Here is a 17,385-nt window from a genome sequence, read left to right on the forward strand (position 1 = left end):
ACTTTGATTTCGACCAAGGGTTGGCCGTTGAGTTTTAGGGTTTGGACAGCGATGTGGCCTTTGGGCCAAGAGAGAGGTAAAATAGTCTTTTACCCATAAGAGGGTGTTATGAGAGGATTTATTCTAGCCTCGAGAGTTATATTCATGAGAGTATTTGCCTTACGTGTTAGGCGGTGGCGAGTTCGAGATTCAAGTGTGGGGATATCTGCTTTCTGCTTGCCAGGTGAGTCTCCTCACTATACTTTACCTTGAGTAGGTAACCAGAGTCATGTGATCAGAGTATTTGTATGCTATTTGTATGTGATGTGTTGTACTGCATTATTTCTATGTGACTTATGCTGTGCATGTTTATAGAGTTGGAACCGGAAGGTTCCCAGAGTTAGAACCTGAGGGTTCACAGAGTTTGGGTGCACGGACCCATAGAGTTATAGCCTCGAGTGGCTAATATGTGTTATGTGTGGTATTTTGGGGAACTCACTAAGCTTCGTGCTTACAGTGTTTGGTGTGATGTTTTTTTTCAGGTTTCTTTCAGTATCACGGGACGGCACCGGCTTGATTGTACATACCAGAGAAAGAGTCATATTTTGGAGTACCCTGGTTTTCTATGCAAGTGAAAATGGAATCATGTTTTGTAAATCGACTATGAATGAGATTTTAAACAAGTGTTTCTAAGAATAAAATGATTATTTTAAATGAAAATTTTGTCTTGAAATTTACGGTGTTACATTATTTTCAAGATTTTTATAAACTACATGATTATCTTCCTCTTACATAAATTTCATTTTCAACTACAATATATATAGCCTAGTAGGTGTTCCGGAAAAAGATGTGATGTAAGAGAAAGATAATACTGAAATTTCGAAAATCTTGAAAATAAATCAAGTTAGTAGTTGAAGTTTAAGAATATTATGATGGATATATCAAAGAAAACGACGTATTATGGTGTGTTTGAGTACCTAAGCTTATATACCCTTAAAGGTATATTCACTTTTCTCTCTCTCTCTCTCTCTCTCTCTCTCTATATATATATATATATATATATATATATATATATACATAGAGAGAGAGAGAGAGAGAGAAGTAAGTTCATGCGAAAATATAAATATCCTACGAAAACGCGAAAACAGATTTTATCTTATGAAAATTAAACACATGTACTATAAAAAAATAATTTTATTAGCAATAAATTAAAGATAGTAAGTTTGAATTGGATGGTGTTATGGTAATATAAATTTAAAGACGGTTTTTATAATTATATTTTTTTTACGTCTTTAATCATTTTTAAATTCATGTTTTCATGATAAAAATGTTAAAAATCATACTTTGCTAATATGAAACAATTTATCATTTATCATCGATTATCATCATGTATTTCAAAGTTTGGATGAATTATTTTCCAAAATATAATGTTGAGGTGATATAATATCATAGGTTTTTCTTGTTTTCGCGTTTTCGCAAATTATTTGCATTTTCGCATGAACCCTCCCATATATATATATATATATATATATATATATATATATATATATATATATATATATATATATATATATATATATATATATATATATATATATATATATATATATATATATATATATATATATATATATATATATATATATATATATATAGTGGACATGGAACACATGCATACACATAAAAAAAACCGTGATGTATTCAGGCTGACCTTATAATGGAACATGCATATATGCCCAAAAAAAGTCGTCGTGTATATTTATATGCTTATGAAGGTTGACCTAATAGAACACGTAAGAACAGTTGTGATAATGTATACATATGATCGTGCATTAATATCCAAGTTAGATATCTATTAAATCAAATTTTTTCATATATATAAAATTGAATGTGTCCATGCATGTTATCGTATATTATTGTATTTCTTATACAATTTCTTAACGACGATGACATAGTATTCTGATGATGTTTAGTTATTACGTTTTTGGATTATGATATTATTTAGATACATTGTTATTTTGATTTAGCTTCGAGTAGTTAAAATGGCAGTTACGTAGAGCACACCTCCAATCAGTTTCATTTTAGTGTACATACTTACATATAAAACATCTAAGTTCTATATTATAAGTTTATTATCATATAGTGAAGACACCCAACTGCCAAAAATCAATTTCTATTTTCGCTTCATTTGATCATTAAATTTTTATATATTTTTTGAATGATGATTCTGGAATATAATTTCTAAACCAGCTGAAAATAGACTCCTCTTGATTTTTTTGTGTATAAGTAAACAATGAAAGTTAGTTACGTAAATTATCGAAAATCCCATAAAATAAATCATCATTAAACGAAAATCTTCTTTTCTTTATTACAATAGAAGTAAATGCATATGATTGATGGAAATATACTTTGGCCAGAATATTATAATTCTCACAATCATCTAAAAGACGTAGGGAATAATGGCTTTAACGTCCTTAGGGAACATGTGCCCGAACTTTGATATGTACCATTTCCGTGTGGCGTAACTCCTCCCCGTCAAGTATAGAGCTGTGCCCAAAGTGAAAACGAAAGCATACAACGTTTGTGAAATGCACGAGATCCCTAAATATTCAATAATCTCGAACATATAGTGTGGACATATAACCAAATCAAACATCCCGCCTCGGGGGATTTTGTACTCTTTGTCCCCCTCCTTCCTTAGATTAGCAAGAATATAATGGTGGTAAAAGTTGCCAATTATTCCTACTACGAACAACCCAATTCCAACGTATTTTAGATCCACTGAAGGCTCGGGAATGTCTCTAGATAGATATTGAGCATAAATCATTGTCGTGGTGGAGAAGGTATAGCTCATTGGGATGAGTATTGCCGATTCTAGCGGCATGTAACCACTATACTTGTGAAGAAAGAGCACCTACGTAACATAGTTGAAATAATCAAAACCAACAAAATGTACTCAATCTAATTTCAAATGCATTAACATCCAAACATAATATATATATATATATATATATATATATATATATATATATATATATATATATATATTGGCAATCATTGAGCTGACTAACACCATCCAAGGGAGGTTTTGTTATGGTGCCCATAGTGGCACCGGCAACGCCTGATATTTCTGTACACGGTGCAAAAAAAATTTATTTTTTTTACACTACTTAAATTTTTATGTCATTCTTAATATGAAATCTTACATCTACCCTGACACTATACACAAAAATGTGTAAGAGTTCAGTTTATACAAGGAACCTAATCCTTTTTGGAATTGAAAAATCTCACATTAAGTATTGCCATGAGAACGCAAACCCTTGTTTGGTTTTGCAAAGACATGCTATGACCTGGAGGCAAAACACATAATATATTAGAAATTGTGTACTTGGAAATGTACCTCAAGCACTCTTTTGAAGAAATGTGTAGTGAGAGCCGAAGCAACCAACACAAATCTAAGATATTGATCGGGAAACACAAGTAAAGAACCCAAGCCCACGAGAAATGCGGGTGTGTACACTAGAAGCATCCCGTTTCTACTTGACAACTTGATATCATCTTTTTTCTTTGCAAGACCGACGTTCAAGAACTTGGAATACTGCATATGTTTGCCTTTGATCTCCATGTACCCCGCGTTCATTAATGATGCAAGACCAACAATCGACATCATGGTGACAAACAATGATGATGGTGGTGGAAACAAGAAGTTAAGCAAAATCGAAGGAATCGACATTTTGAGTCAATCTGCTTTTGGTGTTTTTGAGTTTGGTATAAATATTCTAGTGATGTATATATAGATCAAGTGCAATGAGGTCAATATTAATTTGCTACGGGCACAAACGTGTAGTTGTGGTTCCAAGTCCATATTAAGAAAGGGACACAGACGTTGAATTATAAGAAAACAAAATTCGAGAATGTCGTTTAATGTTTTAAAATCAATATAATATTAGTTTTTAAGATATTAGAAATAATTAATAAAAACGATATTCTCGACGGCATATAAAATAATTAGACTAAATTACAAATTTCGTCCCTATATTTTTGATAAGTTATGACTTCAGTCCAATTACGTTTGATTTTTTCTTAGGTGATCGATTTTTGAAGCATAGTTTCCTTGCATTTTTTTGTCTACAACCTATGGCATCAAAAGATGGATATTACGTCGAAGTAAAATTACTAATATGCCCCATCTTCACATCCTTATATTTTTCAATGAAAAGTTGAAAACCCTAATAATATTATTGATCTTCTTCATCTTAAATCTTAAACCCTAGAATCAAACCATAATAAAAAAAATAATAATAATAAACTCAAATTAAAATTAAACAAAATTCAGATCCAAATCAAATCTAAAATTACTTGAAAGGCAATCAATGTCTCTATTTGTCCATCCATTTGGGTATTTTCGTCCATTGCTAACTAGCTATAGAGTTTTTTGAAGAAGGATACCATATAAATGTTCTGGAAGCCAAATTCACAGCTACCTCATCCTCATATGATATTGTGGTCAAATCGCATCTGATGAGGACCGATTATCAAAATTGTTGACAATTTGCAATTCTGCGTTTCATTTAATTATAAGTTATAACGACTACTTATTTCTTAATTGGTAAATATAAAGAAACTGAATTTTTTCATTCAAAGGTTTTGATTATTATAACTTTAACAATTCATGAGAGCATAACCCAAAACTCGACGAACTCAATGTAAACAAAGGTATGTCCGTATGGTTGAATTTAATTCTGCTGGTATGAATTTGAAAAAGTAAAAGAAAGAAAGAAAAAAGGTTTTAAAACTATTTAGGAATACTTGTGTCAGAAATCAAACGTTATAATGAGGAAATTTCTAATTTAGTCAAATTATTTTATGGTACATAAATTGTATTTTACTATTATAAGATAGGGAAAATCGCATATTTATGCAACATCGTTTTATATTTTTTCCAATTTATTTAACAACATTTAATTTTATATAACACATTCAATATTGCTATAAAACATGAAAGAACCTCAACTAACTAGTCTTATAATTGTCTGATTGACAATTAACCAATGTAGAAACGATCATTGTATTCTTGAAAAAAAGAACTATAGGAACCCAATTGTAATCCAAGATAATATTAAATGTGAAAGAGTTTTAACATGAATTCATAGAAATAAACAAAACACTCAAAAAATAAATGTAATGTCCAAAAGAATGTCATAAAACACATTATAACTAAGTTAATGACAAATTTGAAATATCGTCATTAGACTCTTCATGAAATAGGAGAACTCGTTTGTGTCAAATCTTTATGTGTGGCATACTTAAGATTGTGATATTCGATTTGTTTGAATGATCATCTTCTATATTAGCACAAACATCATAATTATAAAAATCCAAAAAACGATAATAATAAGCATAATTTAACAGAATAACCAACAATAAAAGTTGAATGAAAATTATTTTCATACCATTAGAAAATTAGGTAATTTAAATCATACATTGTAACATACGTCATTGTCTTCCTCGTCTTTTACGTTAAACATAGATTTTTCAGATACATCATCTTCAATATTAGCACAATCATCCTAATCGTGTACACTGAAAACAACAATAAAAAACATAAATAATAAAGATTTCTATATGGTAAGAAAATTAGATAATTTAAACCATATCTTGTAACTTATATCAGAGTTTTCCTCATCTTTTACATCTGTACATTTTTCAAAATATCATCTTCAATATTAGCACAAACATCATAACTACGTTGAATGATATGTTCAACATTATTTACTAGGCTATTACACATGGTTTTCTTTGATTGTTCTTATTTTACAGTATTTTGTCACTTTAAGAGAGCAGTTAGAATGAGTGATTACTATGAGAAAATTGAAAAAATTGTTGCTAACTTGGCTTTGCATGTGATGCTTATATTTTCATTTTTTGTCTTGGTGTATCATCTCAAAAATTCAACCATAAATTCTTAAAAGAAAATAAATGAATTAACTAATCATATTAATAATAATAAGTGAAAACAATACCAATACCTCAACCACAACCAAAATCCGGCAACATAATAAAAAAGTAACTACCTGAATCAAAACAATCGTAAATGAAACAACCCTATAAAAAATAAATAAATAAAAAAAATAAATTAAAAAATAAAAATAAAAATTAAAAAAAAAAAAAAAAAAAAAAAACCAAGCTAAAACTAGTAAGAAAGTTATAAAAAAGGCTAAACTAGAAGCAGCAAAATGAATCCATCCTCACCCATGTAACAACACATCCGACATAAATCAACACCATATGCGTAAATTAGTTGTGTAACTGAGATACAAAAATAAACATGAGGCTTATACTAACGGGTCAATGAATGCCTACACTAAACGATTGTTTCTATACTAATTTAGAATTGATCAATGAATGCCTACACTAATCGATCATGTCATCTTGTACTAGTATGTTTGTTGCATATAAATCTTAATGAGATGCAACCAACATGCATGTCTCTTTAATTTCTCTCGATCCTAATCAATATTATGTTGCTACGCTTGATGCCCATATTTACCCTATATAAAAAGTACAAAATAACAAACAATTTTTTAGACTAGAATTAGTCATAAAAGAAAATAGTCACATTTCACCACTTATGTTGAAATTAGGCAACCTCGAGTTCCCTTGTCTACTAACTCATAACCATCACAAATCGAAGAGGATAATGATTGCAATCAAAGAACATAGAATACAAAGATGGAGAACATGGAGACGGAATTCAATGGAAAACAATTCATTAATCTTCATAAGATGAAGACGATAATAGAAAAGACACAAACTTGTAACTTCACTTTTAAGGAGAAGTCAAACCACACTACAACCTCAATCAACTTATTTAAATAAAAAAACTAATCTGTAATTTTGTAGATGTGGAATTTCCAAGTAATTATTCTAAAAGGAAAAATTAAAAAGATAAATGTTGATAAAACTAGAAGAATGATAATTGAAAATCTCACAAAATTATGAAATTTTGATGAAAAACAAGGTTTTGAACAACTGATTTACATGAGAAACGAGGTTGTGAAAATTTGATTAATTACGGTTTTGTTAATGAATTAGGTGTAAGACTCGTATAGTACCGGGTTTATTAAAAATAAAAATTTAATATAAATTTGTAAACATTACATATTTTTTAAAGTAATACTTTTACATAAATAAAAAAGATATAATCATGAATAAAGTAAGTAATTCAATAAAAACTAATAAAAAATATTAACATAATTTAAAAAATAATGTTGAAAATTTAGATGTAAATATTAAATATTTTTTTAAAGTAAACTTTTGAAATAAATACAAACAAAATGATAATAATTAGTTAGTTAAATGTATATTAATAAAAAAACTATTAACATATTGATATGGTGGACATAACATTGAATTTCTTTTATCTAAATATAAATTTATATGTTTGTGTTTATCTTTAGACTCGTTTGAATCCATATTATATTTTTATCTTTAAAACAATAATAAATCCTAAAATAAAATTATAATGCAAAAATGTTATCGAATTTTAAAAGTTCAATATTAAAATGGAGACATTATAAATTTAAATGTGTAACTATAAAAAAATATTGTTAATCACTAGACATTTTACATGGCTTGAGTTTGTAAAATGTAAATTCACTTTTTTTTTCATTATTCCTATATGTATTACATGTATAAAATATCAAATATATATACTATTTAATTGTCAAATAACGTATAAAAATGTTCTAGATAGATAAAATACTTATTTATATATATATATATATATATATATATATATATATATATATATATATATATATATATATATATATATATATAAGTTTATATTGAAATAACAGACATTTACGCAAATACATGACTTAAAAATGCTTAATGTTAATCCCTTGAGATATGTGTTAAGTTATTACCATATATAAACATTTACTAAGGAAAGAAACAACTAAAACATTTATTCTCACTTGTGCTTTTCCCACCACCTCCGACTGTTACTGCCATTTCTCCCTTCTGCATTTTCTCTGTTTCGTGGTGGATAAACATACCCTCAATCGGTTTCATCTAGAAACGCAGGGAGAGATCCCGATCAAAACCTAGAAGAATCCCCAAACTATAAGGGATGAAAATGAGAATGATGAATATACATATGTTAAGGTTGGATTTGTACTGTGAATTGGAACTATGGTTTTTGATTTTACCTTTCTGGTGGAGGTACTATGATCCATTATGATCTGACAAGTGGTTAAGGTTAAATTTGTAATGGCTAAATCTACATCAGAAAACTCAAGATCAAACGAAGTTTCTTTTGGGGGATAAAAGGGACGCATGTTAGTTGTGTTTGTTATCGCCGAACTGCTTAACCAATAAATCAAACCCAATGCAGTCACATACATACTAGGGGTGAGAAAAAACCGAACTGTAAACCTAAAAAATCGCATAAACCGAAACCGAAATGAAAATCGACAGTGCGGTTTTTAATTTTGTAAAAACCGAAAATGATCGGTGCGGTCTAATCTTGCAAAAACCACAAAAAATCGAACCGCACCGAATATATGTGTGTGTATATATATATATATATATATATATATATATATATATATATATATATATAAAGTCTTGATATTTGTAACAACGAAGAACTCATAACAATTAAAATTTCTATAAATATAAATATTTATCTTATCAGAGAATGATGGTATATTTGTAAGCATACATATAGTGATATTTACAAGAAAAATAATGTTTATTATATTTTTTTAACATTTTAATATTAAGAGTACTAGGGATGATAGTATCATTTTTATGAATACGTTAATTTCTATTATTGTATGTACCTATGAAACAAATATTATATTTAATTCATATTATATTCAAGCATTAGAAGCATGTTGGATGAGTGATTATCTTATTTGATTTCAAACCAAGAAGTGGTGGTATCGGTTCATTTCCAATATATCATTTGAACTTTAATTTTTCTAGCCTTATAGGAGTATCCCTCATCGCATTTGAGATAAAACCTTCACTATTCTCATATTTCATATAAGTAAGTCAAGTTTGTGGCTTTTAACTCACATTTTTGAGGAGTCGCACATTGCAAGGGATGAAAATTTTGACGCTCCTCATCTCTACATAAAGTTTCTCAAAAAATGCTTAAGACTTCTCATCCAAGTCAAAGTAAATCATTGAGTTACCTGAGTTTTAGTAAAAATGCAAAACAAAAACCAAATAAAAAAATTGACAAAAACCGCAAAGAAAACACGAACTGCAAAAATCCGAAAAAAATCGCAAGAACCGAACCGCATAAATACCGAACGCAGCGGTTTCTAAACTTCAAGAAACCGAAGTTGTAGTAGGCGTGGAATAGGAGAAATCGGATTTGGGTTTTTTTAGGATGGATAGTTGGAGAGAGAGAGCGCGCTCAAATTAATTACTTATTTTTTTCTTTAAATTAAATAGAAAAAACAATATATATATATATATATATATATATATATATATATATATATATATATATATATATATATATATATATATATATATAAAGGACATTTCTGAACTGTAACAGCCCGAAATCCAGGTATCCTTCTATTTAGCCCTGCATCTTTGATATATTGTCATTTAGGGTTTGCATGTTAGGCGAGTATGCTGGGCGTACCAGGAGTACGCTGCGCGTACTGGTGCGCTTCATTTGGACGCGTTTACCCTCGGGTACGCTGGGCGTACCCAAGGTTATGCTGGGCGTAACCGGTCCTGACCTAAAAACCCTAATTCATTCGGAGGGCTATAAAAGGAATGTGTGGCTGGACTTCCCAGCCACCATCCCTCAGAGAGAAACCCTAAAGAGAGTGTGTGTTTGTTCTTAGGCCATTTTGTGAGTATTCTAAGCTTGGTGGTGCCATTCCAAGGTAGCAAAGGAGAAGAAGAGCTTATTGGGAAGGCTAGAAGTGGTGTTCAAGTGTGCATCTGAGCTTTACAAGGGTTGAAGCTTCATTATTAGGTAAAAAGTTCGGATCTTGACATATGGTTCATGTTATATGCTTCAAGTACCATTTTCTAGGGTTTTAGCCCCAAAAGTGGAGACTTTTTGTGCAAATGGTCTCCATAAGCTTAGATCCATCATATTTCTGGTCTATTGGAGTTGTAGACTCATAAAAATGATATCTTGGACGTGAATGTTGCACCATGCATGAGATCTAGGTCCTTGAGTTGGAATAGAATGATGTTAATAAGTGTTGGAGCCCTTACAGCCATGCCAAGGCTTAAAGGTCTCGACTTTATGAGTATAGACGCATAAACAGAGCCGGATCTAGAAGTTGGAGTAATGGCTTAACCGATTAAGACCAGAAATGATGTATGCTAAAGTCTGATGGTTACGCTGGGCGTAACTCCCAGTGCGCACATCGTACTAGGTGGAGACCCCGATCCATGGGTTGGCGATGGATGCCCCGCGTACATCAAGCAGTACGCCCCGCGTACTTACAAGGTTGACTTTTGTTGACTTTTAGGGTTTTGGTCAACATGAAGACATTGGGTCAAGGGAGGGTAAAATGGTCTTTTACCCTCTGAGGAATGATGATAAGGAGTAAAGTTTAGTTGTGGAAGTCTTTGATTATTAAAATGATATTTTTATGATTAGGCGAGGTAGAGTCGTCGTTGGGATTTGGAGATAGCGAGTACACGAGATCTTAGACTTTCCACGAGGTGAGTTTTCTCACTATACTGTACCCGGAAGGGTTTTATTGTGTGACCGGAAGGTCGGATATGTTATGAGTTATATGCATTGTATGTGATAAGTTTAGTCGTTTATATGTGCCATGTATGATATGCTTGATATGGGTCGGTAGGCATTATGTTATTGGCCGAAAGGCGTATATGTTATGGGCTGGAAGGCGTTGTGATGTGGACCGTAAGGTTGATGCAGGTAGGACCAGAAGGTTTACCTAGTTGGGACGGAAGTCCCGTGAGACACATGGACCGGAAGGTCAGGGCCTGGAAAGGCGTATGTGCGTAAGTTGTATTTTGGGGAACTCACTAAGCATTTATGCTTACAATTGTTGTGTTATGTGTTTCAGGTACTAGCGAGGACCGTGGGAAGGTGCCGGCGTGATTGTACACATTGTCGGAGAAACTGTTTTTATGATTATGGGATGTATTTTGTTATGATAACATTGTTCACGTTTGAATTTTGATATTAAACAATGGTTTTTGATGTCGCAAAAATGAAAAAAATTGTTTAAAATTTACGTTGTTACAAGTTGGTATCAGAGCCTTGGTTTGAGAGATTCGGATACACCTTCGGGCGTAACTGAACTCAAACCGGGGATTTGAGGAAAAAATCTTAATTAATAAAAGCAATAAAAATTTGATAAGAGACTTCGAAACAACCAAAGGAGAAGCAGTGTGTACGGTCAACCAGCGCCCGAACGGTAAAATCCCCAAAATACTCTTATAATATGTGTTATGAGATATGTTATGATATGATACGCATGCTAGTAGACTAGGTATTCATATTAGGACTAGAGTGGCTTGATTGTGATGCCTTAGTCTAGGGGAAACTGCTGCTATGAGATGCTTTGAGAGCGAGTGGGTAGCCAGTGCATAGCTAGAATAGAGTACTCATGATCCGGGGTTCGGGGAGGAGGACTTGGGGTGAATGCTGATGCAGTGTAGTCGGTAGTATTGGGCCCGTACTACTGGAGACACCGGGTCAGTGGGCAACCCAAGTAAGAATCCTTGGGTATCGGAGACCGAGTAGGGTTGCGTTATCGAGTGTGATTATGCTCGATGGAGTCTCTGATATTTTTATGTTGTATTTCAAAGGCATTATGGTTGGACCACGCCACAGACCTGGTACGAGCGGTGTGAGTGACGAGGAGCTTCGTCAGATGATTCACGAGGAGGTGGTTGCGGCGATCCGGGCCGAGATTCCGGAGATGTTTGGGTCTATTAAGACCACACTGATGGAGACTTTTGATGAGCGGTACGCCGCGGTGACTGAGGCCGCATCCGCTGCAGCTACCGCAGCTGTGGCCACTGCCAGACCACAGGGAGGTGACTTGTTGCTATTCTGGGAGTTCAGCAACACGAAGCCACCCGAGTTTGATGGGACACAGGATCCGATCGCTGCGATGGGATGGATTGCTGATATTGAGGGATGCTTCTACACTTGTTCATGTCCGGAGCATCTGAGGGTACGGTTCGCTTTGAACCAGCTCCGCCTGGGAGCAAAGGATTGGTGGAAGTTTGTGACGGCGAACTTCACTCTTGCGGAGGTTTCAGTCGTGACTTGGTAGAGGTTTACCTCTATGTTCAGAGATAAGTATGTTCCCCCGGTGGAGAGGGAACGTGATAGCTTCATTTTATTTACTTCTTTTTATAGTTTATTTTAGCATATTTCATTCATAACTTAGATAATTTCCATGCATATTTTCCTTTTTATTATTTTATGACTATTTCGGGTACTCTCGAATCTTGTGAGCATAATTGCAGGTTTTCGGGTCTAGCGGAGCGGGAGTGTTCGGGACGTATAGGAGGCGATGAGATTTGGTAGACAAAAATGACGTTGGGCTTGATGGGTAGTGGAGATGATGCATGGAGTGATCTTGATGATTATTTGAAGACTTGGAGAGAAATAAGCTTTAAATTTGCAAGATGCGGGGGAACATTCAAGCGTATGAAAATTATTAATCGGGCGAGTTCACGAGCTTTGGAGGATTTGGAGAGGTCAAATTGGGCTTTAAATGAAGAAAAACTTGAAGAAAATGGGCTAGGAGGTGATTGGATTCGATCTGGGCTAGTGGGATATGCTTTAGAGGCCCAAAATCTCAAAGAAGCCCATGTCAGGCACCACCCGCGCAAGAGCACGTGGGTCGCGCAACCTCCTGCAGGGGCAATTTCGGAAATTCTTCTTTTGAGCTATTTGAGGAAGGTTGGTGCCCATCTTTTGCATACTCTTGGACATCCAAATTTTGAAGATTCTTTCTGGAGTTTTGAAGACTTTTGAAGGCCAAGAACCCTTGAAGAACATCATATTTTTACCTCTTGATTCTTGCTTAATGTTTGGTACAAATTTCGCTAACTTTGTTTCTTTGGGTTTAGCCATGCTTGGCTAAGCTAATCTTGGTTGACTTTTGGTTAATCCTTTGAACTTTTGTTGAATGTTGAAGAATCCATGAACATGTTCTTGAATCTTTATGGAAATGTTTTGTGTTTTAACATCTTATCATTACTTGTATGTTTTAGTTCATGAGTTTAAATGTGTTTGTGGTGATTAGTTGGCTAAATTCTTGATTAAGTAAAGGATCCTCAAATTAGCAAACAACAAATGATTTTTGTGTTGTTTTTGCTTCACACAATCATAAAAACATTTCCTCCAACATGGTGGTGAAAGCATTTGACCCCTCTTGGATTTGGTGACTTTTTGGTTCTTAATGCTAGTTGACTTTCACTAATTACATGCTATTTGGAATTAGTGACTTTGACTAAGGAAATTGTTATGAGCTTCTCTAGCCATTTCAACAATTAAGAAAAGTCTAGGTAATCTCAAGCTCCTTGGATTACTATAGCCAAATTGAGGATTTAAAACAAGTATTGCACCATTGAATTCTAATGATATGTTCATCAAAAGTCAAAGTGAGAAAACTTTAAGTCAACCATCTTTCCCTTATTGATTTTACATCAAATTCTTATTTTTGTTGCAATTGTCTATTTAAATCATAGTTAATTCTAGTTTGTTTCAAGTATTTCAAAGCATCAAAACCCCCATTTTTAATTTATTGTCATATTCCAAGTATTTTACAAAGAGCTTTTTCATAGAGTTATCAAATTGAACCAGTCTCCGTGGATTCGATCCCTTTACCACTATACACTATTTTAGTGTGTAATAATTAGGGTTATTATTTGTGTTGGCCTCGACAACCACCAAATTTTTGGCGCCGTTGCCGGGGATTGGTTTATTTTTAATCAATTTGTTTCTCTATGCCTAGATCTCATTGTGCAGGTACTCAAATTTAAATTCCTGAAATTAAAAAAAAAAAAAAAGAAGTATGGTTCGGAGATGAACACTCCTTGCACCGAAGAGCGACTTTCTGAGCTAGCTCAGTTAGTTATGATGATTGAAAGTGACAAAAGTGTGCAGCCCACACCTCTTCTTTGCGATTTTTGTGCCCAAAATGGACATCATTCCGACATGTGTTCATATTTACAAGGAGAATGGGGAGACGTGCAAGGGAAGGGAAGATACTATTTGTCAAACCAATCGAGTTATGATCAACCTCAACATGATCAATGGTGGGACAACAACCAAGTTTGGGGAAATAACCAATACCAAAACCCATACCAAACTTGGGGAAATAACCAATACCCACCAACTCCACTGTTCCAAGAACCCTATCCTTACCCTCCTCAACAAACTGAAACGCCAAGCATGTCCTTAGAGGACATTGTTAAAAGCATTGCCACTTCTACCCAAATTTTTCAGGAAACAACCCAAGCTAGCCTCAAAAGCTTAGAGCAACAAATAACACAAATTGCTCAATCAATTAGTTTAATGGAAGCTCAAGACAAATTACCATCCGAAAAGAGCCCATCGCATAGTGCATGTTCCATTCCTTTGAATGATGAGAAAATTTTTGATGGCCCAAGAGTGTTATATGAAGAAGAGGAAGAAGAAGTAGAAGTGGAAGAGGTTGTCAAAGAAGAAGAAGAAATTGAAAAAGCTGACAATGAAACTATAGAGGAAGTGATAGGGGTTAATGAAAGAGAGGTTGAGCCACCCACTACCATTAAGAAACTAACTCCATTGGTAGACCAACCACAAGAGATGGAAGCGATAAATTTGTCAGACTCTTCAAAGGATACGTATCACAAGAAAGAAGACGCCCAACCGGTCACCTACTCAAAAACCATGTCAAAGAAGGAAGAGTTGGTCACCTTAATGAACAAGTACAAGAAAGAATATGGTTGGATGATTGCTATTATCAAAGGTTTGAGTCCGGTATGGTTCTCCCGTAAAAAGAAAGTCAAATACAAGAAAAGAGTCTCAATGGAGGTGTGGAAATTAAAAAATGTCGACACGGGGAAAATTTACAAGGTTAATGGACATCGATTGAAGCCATTCAATGAATTTTTTGATTCAAATGTCCAAGATGTTGTCCATTTGGACGCCCCAAAGTGTTAAAGTGAAGTTTGGAGGCGTCTCGCCAAAGACATTAAAGAAGGGCATTTTTGGAAAGCATTGTGTTTTCGTGTTTTTAATTTGAATAAATGAGTTTGGAAGATATTTTTGGGATTCAAAAGAGTTTCTTTTGAAGAAATCAAGAGTTTCTAGGTGTTTGGGGCCTTCCAAAGCAAGAACGGGTGAAAAAACGAAGAAAAATGAAGCGAAAATAAAGATCAGGATCAGCGGATTGCGCGACCCGCGTGCTGTTGCGCGGGTGGGTTGCGCGGCCAGGTGTGATGAAGCGACATTGGCCCAAGACTTAACTGCAAGGTCTGCGCAACCCGCGTACTGTGCTAGGCAATTTGGGCTATTTTTGGCTATTATTTGACCAGGTGTTGACCAAAGGTTTTAATGAGTTGACCTTTTGACTTTTCTTGACCAACATTGACCAAAATTGACCCTTGTTGACCCATAGAGTAAAATGTTCAGCTTCCCTTCTTCTTCATTTAATCATCTTGACCTCCCACTCCATTCCTCTCATATAACCTTCCAGCACCCACCTCGCTTGAAAATTCAAGATTGGCGGAGTTCTACCGGTCGTAATTTCACGAAACCACCGCCACAGACATTTCCCGCCGCCCGACCCTCCAATTTAGGTCCTTTCCGCCCTTTCCTTAAGCATTGAGGATAATGCTTGTTCTTAAGCTTGGGGTGGGGCATTTCCCTTTTTTTTTTCTTACTCTTTTTCATGCATTTTTAGTTAGGTTGCATAACATATTAGTTTAAGTTAATTTGCATTCATTTTTTTTTATTTTATAAAATTTCAAAAAGATTTTATTTTCTTCTTTTCTACTTTTTATTTTTGCATAACATTTAGCTTAAGACATTAGCATTCATGCATTTTTGTTGTCTGTTTATTCTCACCTCTCTTGGATGCCATGGAACAGGTTCACAGTTATTGTATCATTATTGGTCCAGGATCTTGTTGCTATCTCACCCATCGAATCGGGACCATTAGCTGTAGTTTGGGATTTCATACTTGGGATCAGATGCTGGTAGCTTAAAGGGGTAAGTGATCATGGCCAGGTAGTTTCATGAAGAATTATGCATACAATACTAACAACTGTAGGATATACTATAACAATGGGTGTTCTTAGCCTTACGGTCACTACCGCGGAGAGGATCACACTTGATCATGTTTGAACTGTTAGGATGAAGCATTGGTGCTTGTCCCCGAGTAGAATCCATATCCGGTCTCTTTACATCACCATATCTTTTTGCGATTTTCTTAGAATTTAGAGAGTCTTTTAGTCCACATTTGGACATTTTCATTATCTTTGAAAAACCACAAGTTTGAAAAAGAGCTTACATTACATCTTTATGCTCCGCACATGGTCAATTTCACACTTAGGCCATTCGGATTATATCATTACCCTTTCGGTTCCACCTACACACCTTTGGGAACCAAATTTTGAGTCAAAGGGTGGGTTTTCTCATCAAAAAAAACAAAAAAATAAAAAAAAATAAAAAAAAATGAAGCATGCAAATTTTCAGTTGCAACTATCTTAGATAGGTGGCCGGTTCAATTATTGAACAAATTTCCCAACATCTTGGTCACCCGACGTTTGATATTCATTTGTATAGATCTGTTTTATTGTATATAGATCGAGTTGTTATTTTTTCTTTCTCACAAATTGGTGATGTTAGAGAGACTATCGAGTCGGATACTACGGGAGGTTTGGGCCAACACTAAGTGAACTGATTCCTACAACGGTGCCCGAGCGATTAAACCTAGTTACACTTGAGAGAAACCGGCAGATGTGAGATCAGAGTGTGCACTTAAAGAAGAGCTCCACCCGAGCCCATCCAGTTGCTTTCTCCCTACTACAGATGTTCTTCATTGTATACATGTTCCATTGAGGCTGCGACTTCTCATCCCTCCTTACTCACCTAAAGGAGTTGTCCTGGCTGTGGTTTATGGTTCCATTGTCATCGGATGAAAAAGTTGTGAGATAGCAGCGAAATCAATTCTGACCATGTTGACTAACGTCGGACAGGTTCCATGGTTCTATCCATTCTTTTTATTTCTAGGGTAGTTCATCCCAAGTTCATTTAGTCTTGTCTTACTTGAGGACAAGTAAGGTTTAAGCTTGGGGTGATTTGATAGCTTCATTTTATTTACTTCTTTTTATAGTTTATTTTAGCATATTTCATTTATAACTTAGATA

The 17,385-nt window shown here is 34.1% G+C and overlaps 1 protein-coding gene across 1 annotated transcript; it reads right to left on the minus strand.

Annotated features, from left to right (window-relative positions):
- Positions 1–2,322: 2,322 nt before the first annotated feature.
- Positions 2,323–3,727, minus strand: LOC145012259 (uncharacterized). The gene is made up of 2 exons (XM_078971054.1): positions 3,380–3,727; positions 2,323–2,893 (listed from the first exon to the last, which is right to left on the minus strand). The coding sequence occupies exons 1-2, from the start codon at positions 3,710–3,712 to the stop codon at positions 2,420–2,422; spliced, it is 807 nt and encodes a 268-aa protein (XP_078827180.1). The 5' UTR covers positions 3,713–3,727; the 3' UTR covers positions 2,323–2,419.
- Positions 3,728–17,385: the final 13,658 nt, after the last annotated feature.

Source organism: Lactuca saligna, chromosome 8, assembly GCF_052625555.1.
Source record: "Lactuca saligna cultivar CGN05327 chromosome 8, ASM5262555v1, whole genome shotgun sequence".
NCBI classification, from domain to species: Eukaryota; Viridiplantae; Streptophyta; class Magnoliopsida; order Asterales; family Asteraceae; genus Lactuca; species Lactuca saligna.

Bases quoted from the DNA above. Each gene is read 5' to 3' on its own strand.
- LOC145012259 (XM_078971054.1), bottom strand. From the start codon at position 3,712: ATGTCGATTCCTTCGATTTTGCTTAACTTCTTGTTTCCACCACCATCA. The intron at 2,894-3,379 runs GTACATTTCCAA...TATGTTACGTAG, and splicing joins TCTTCAAAAGAGTGCTTGAG to GTGCTCTTTCTTCACAAGTA.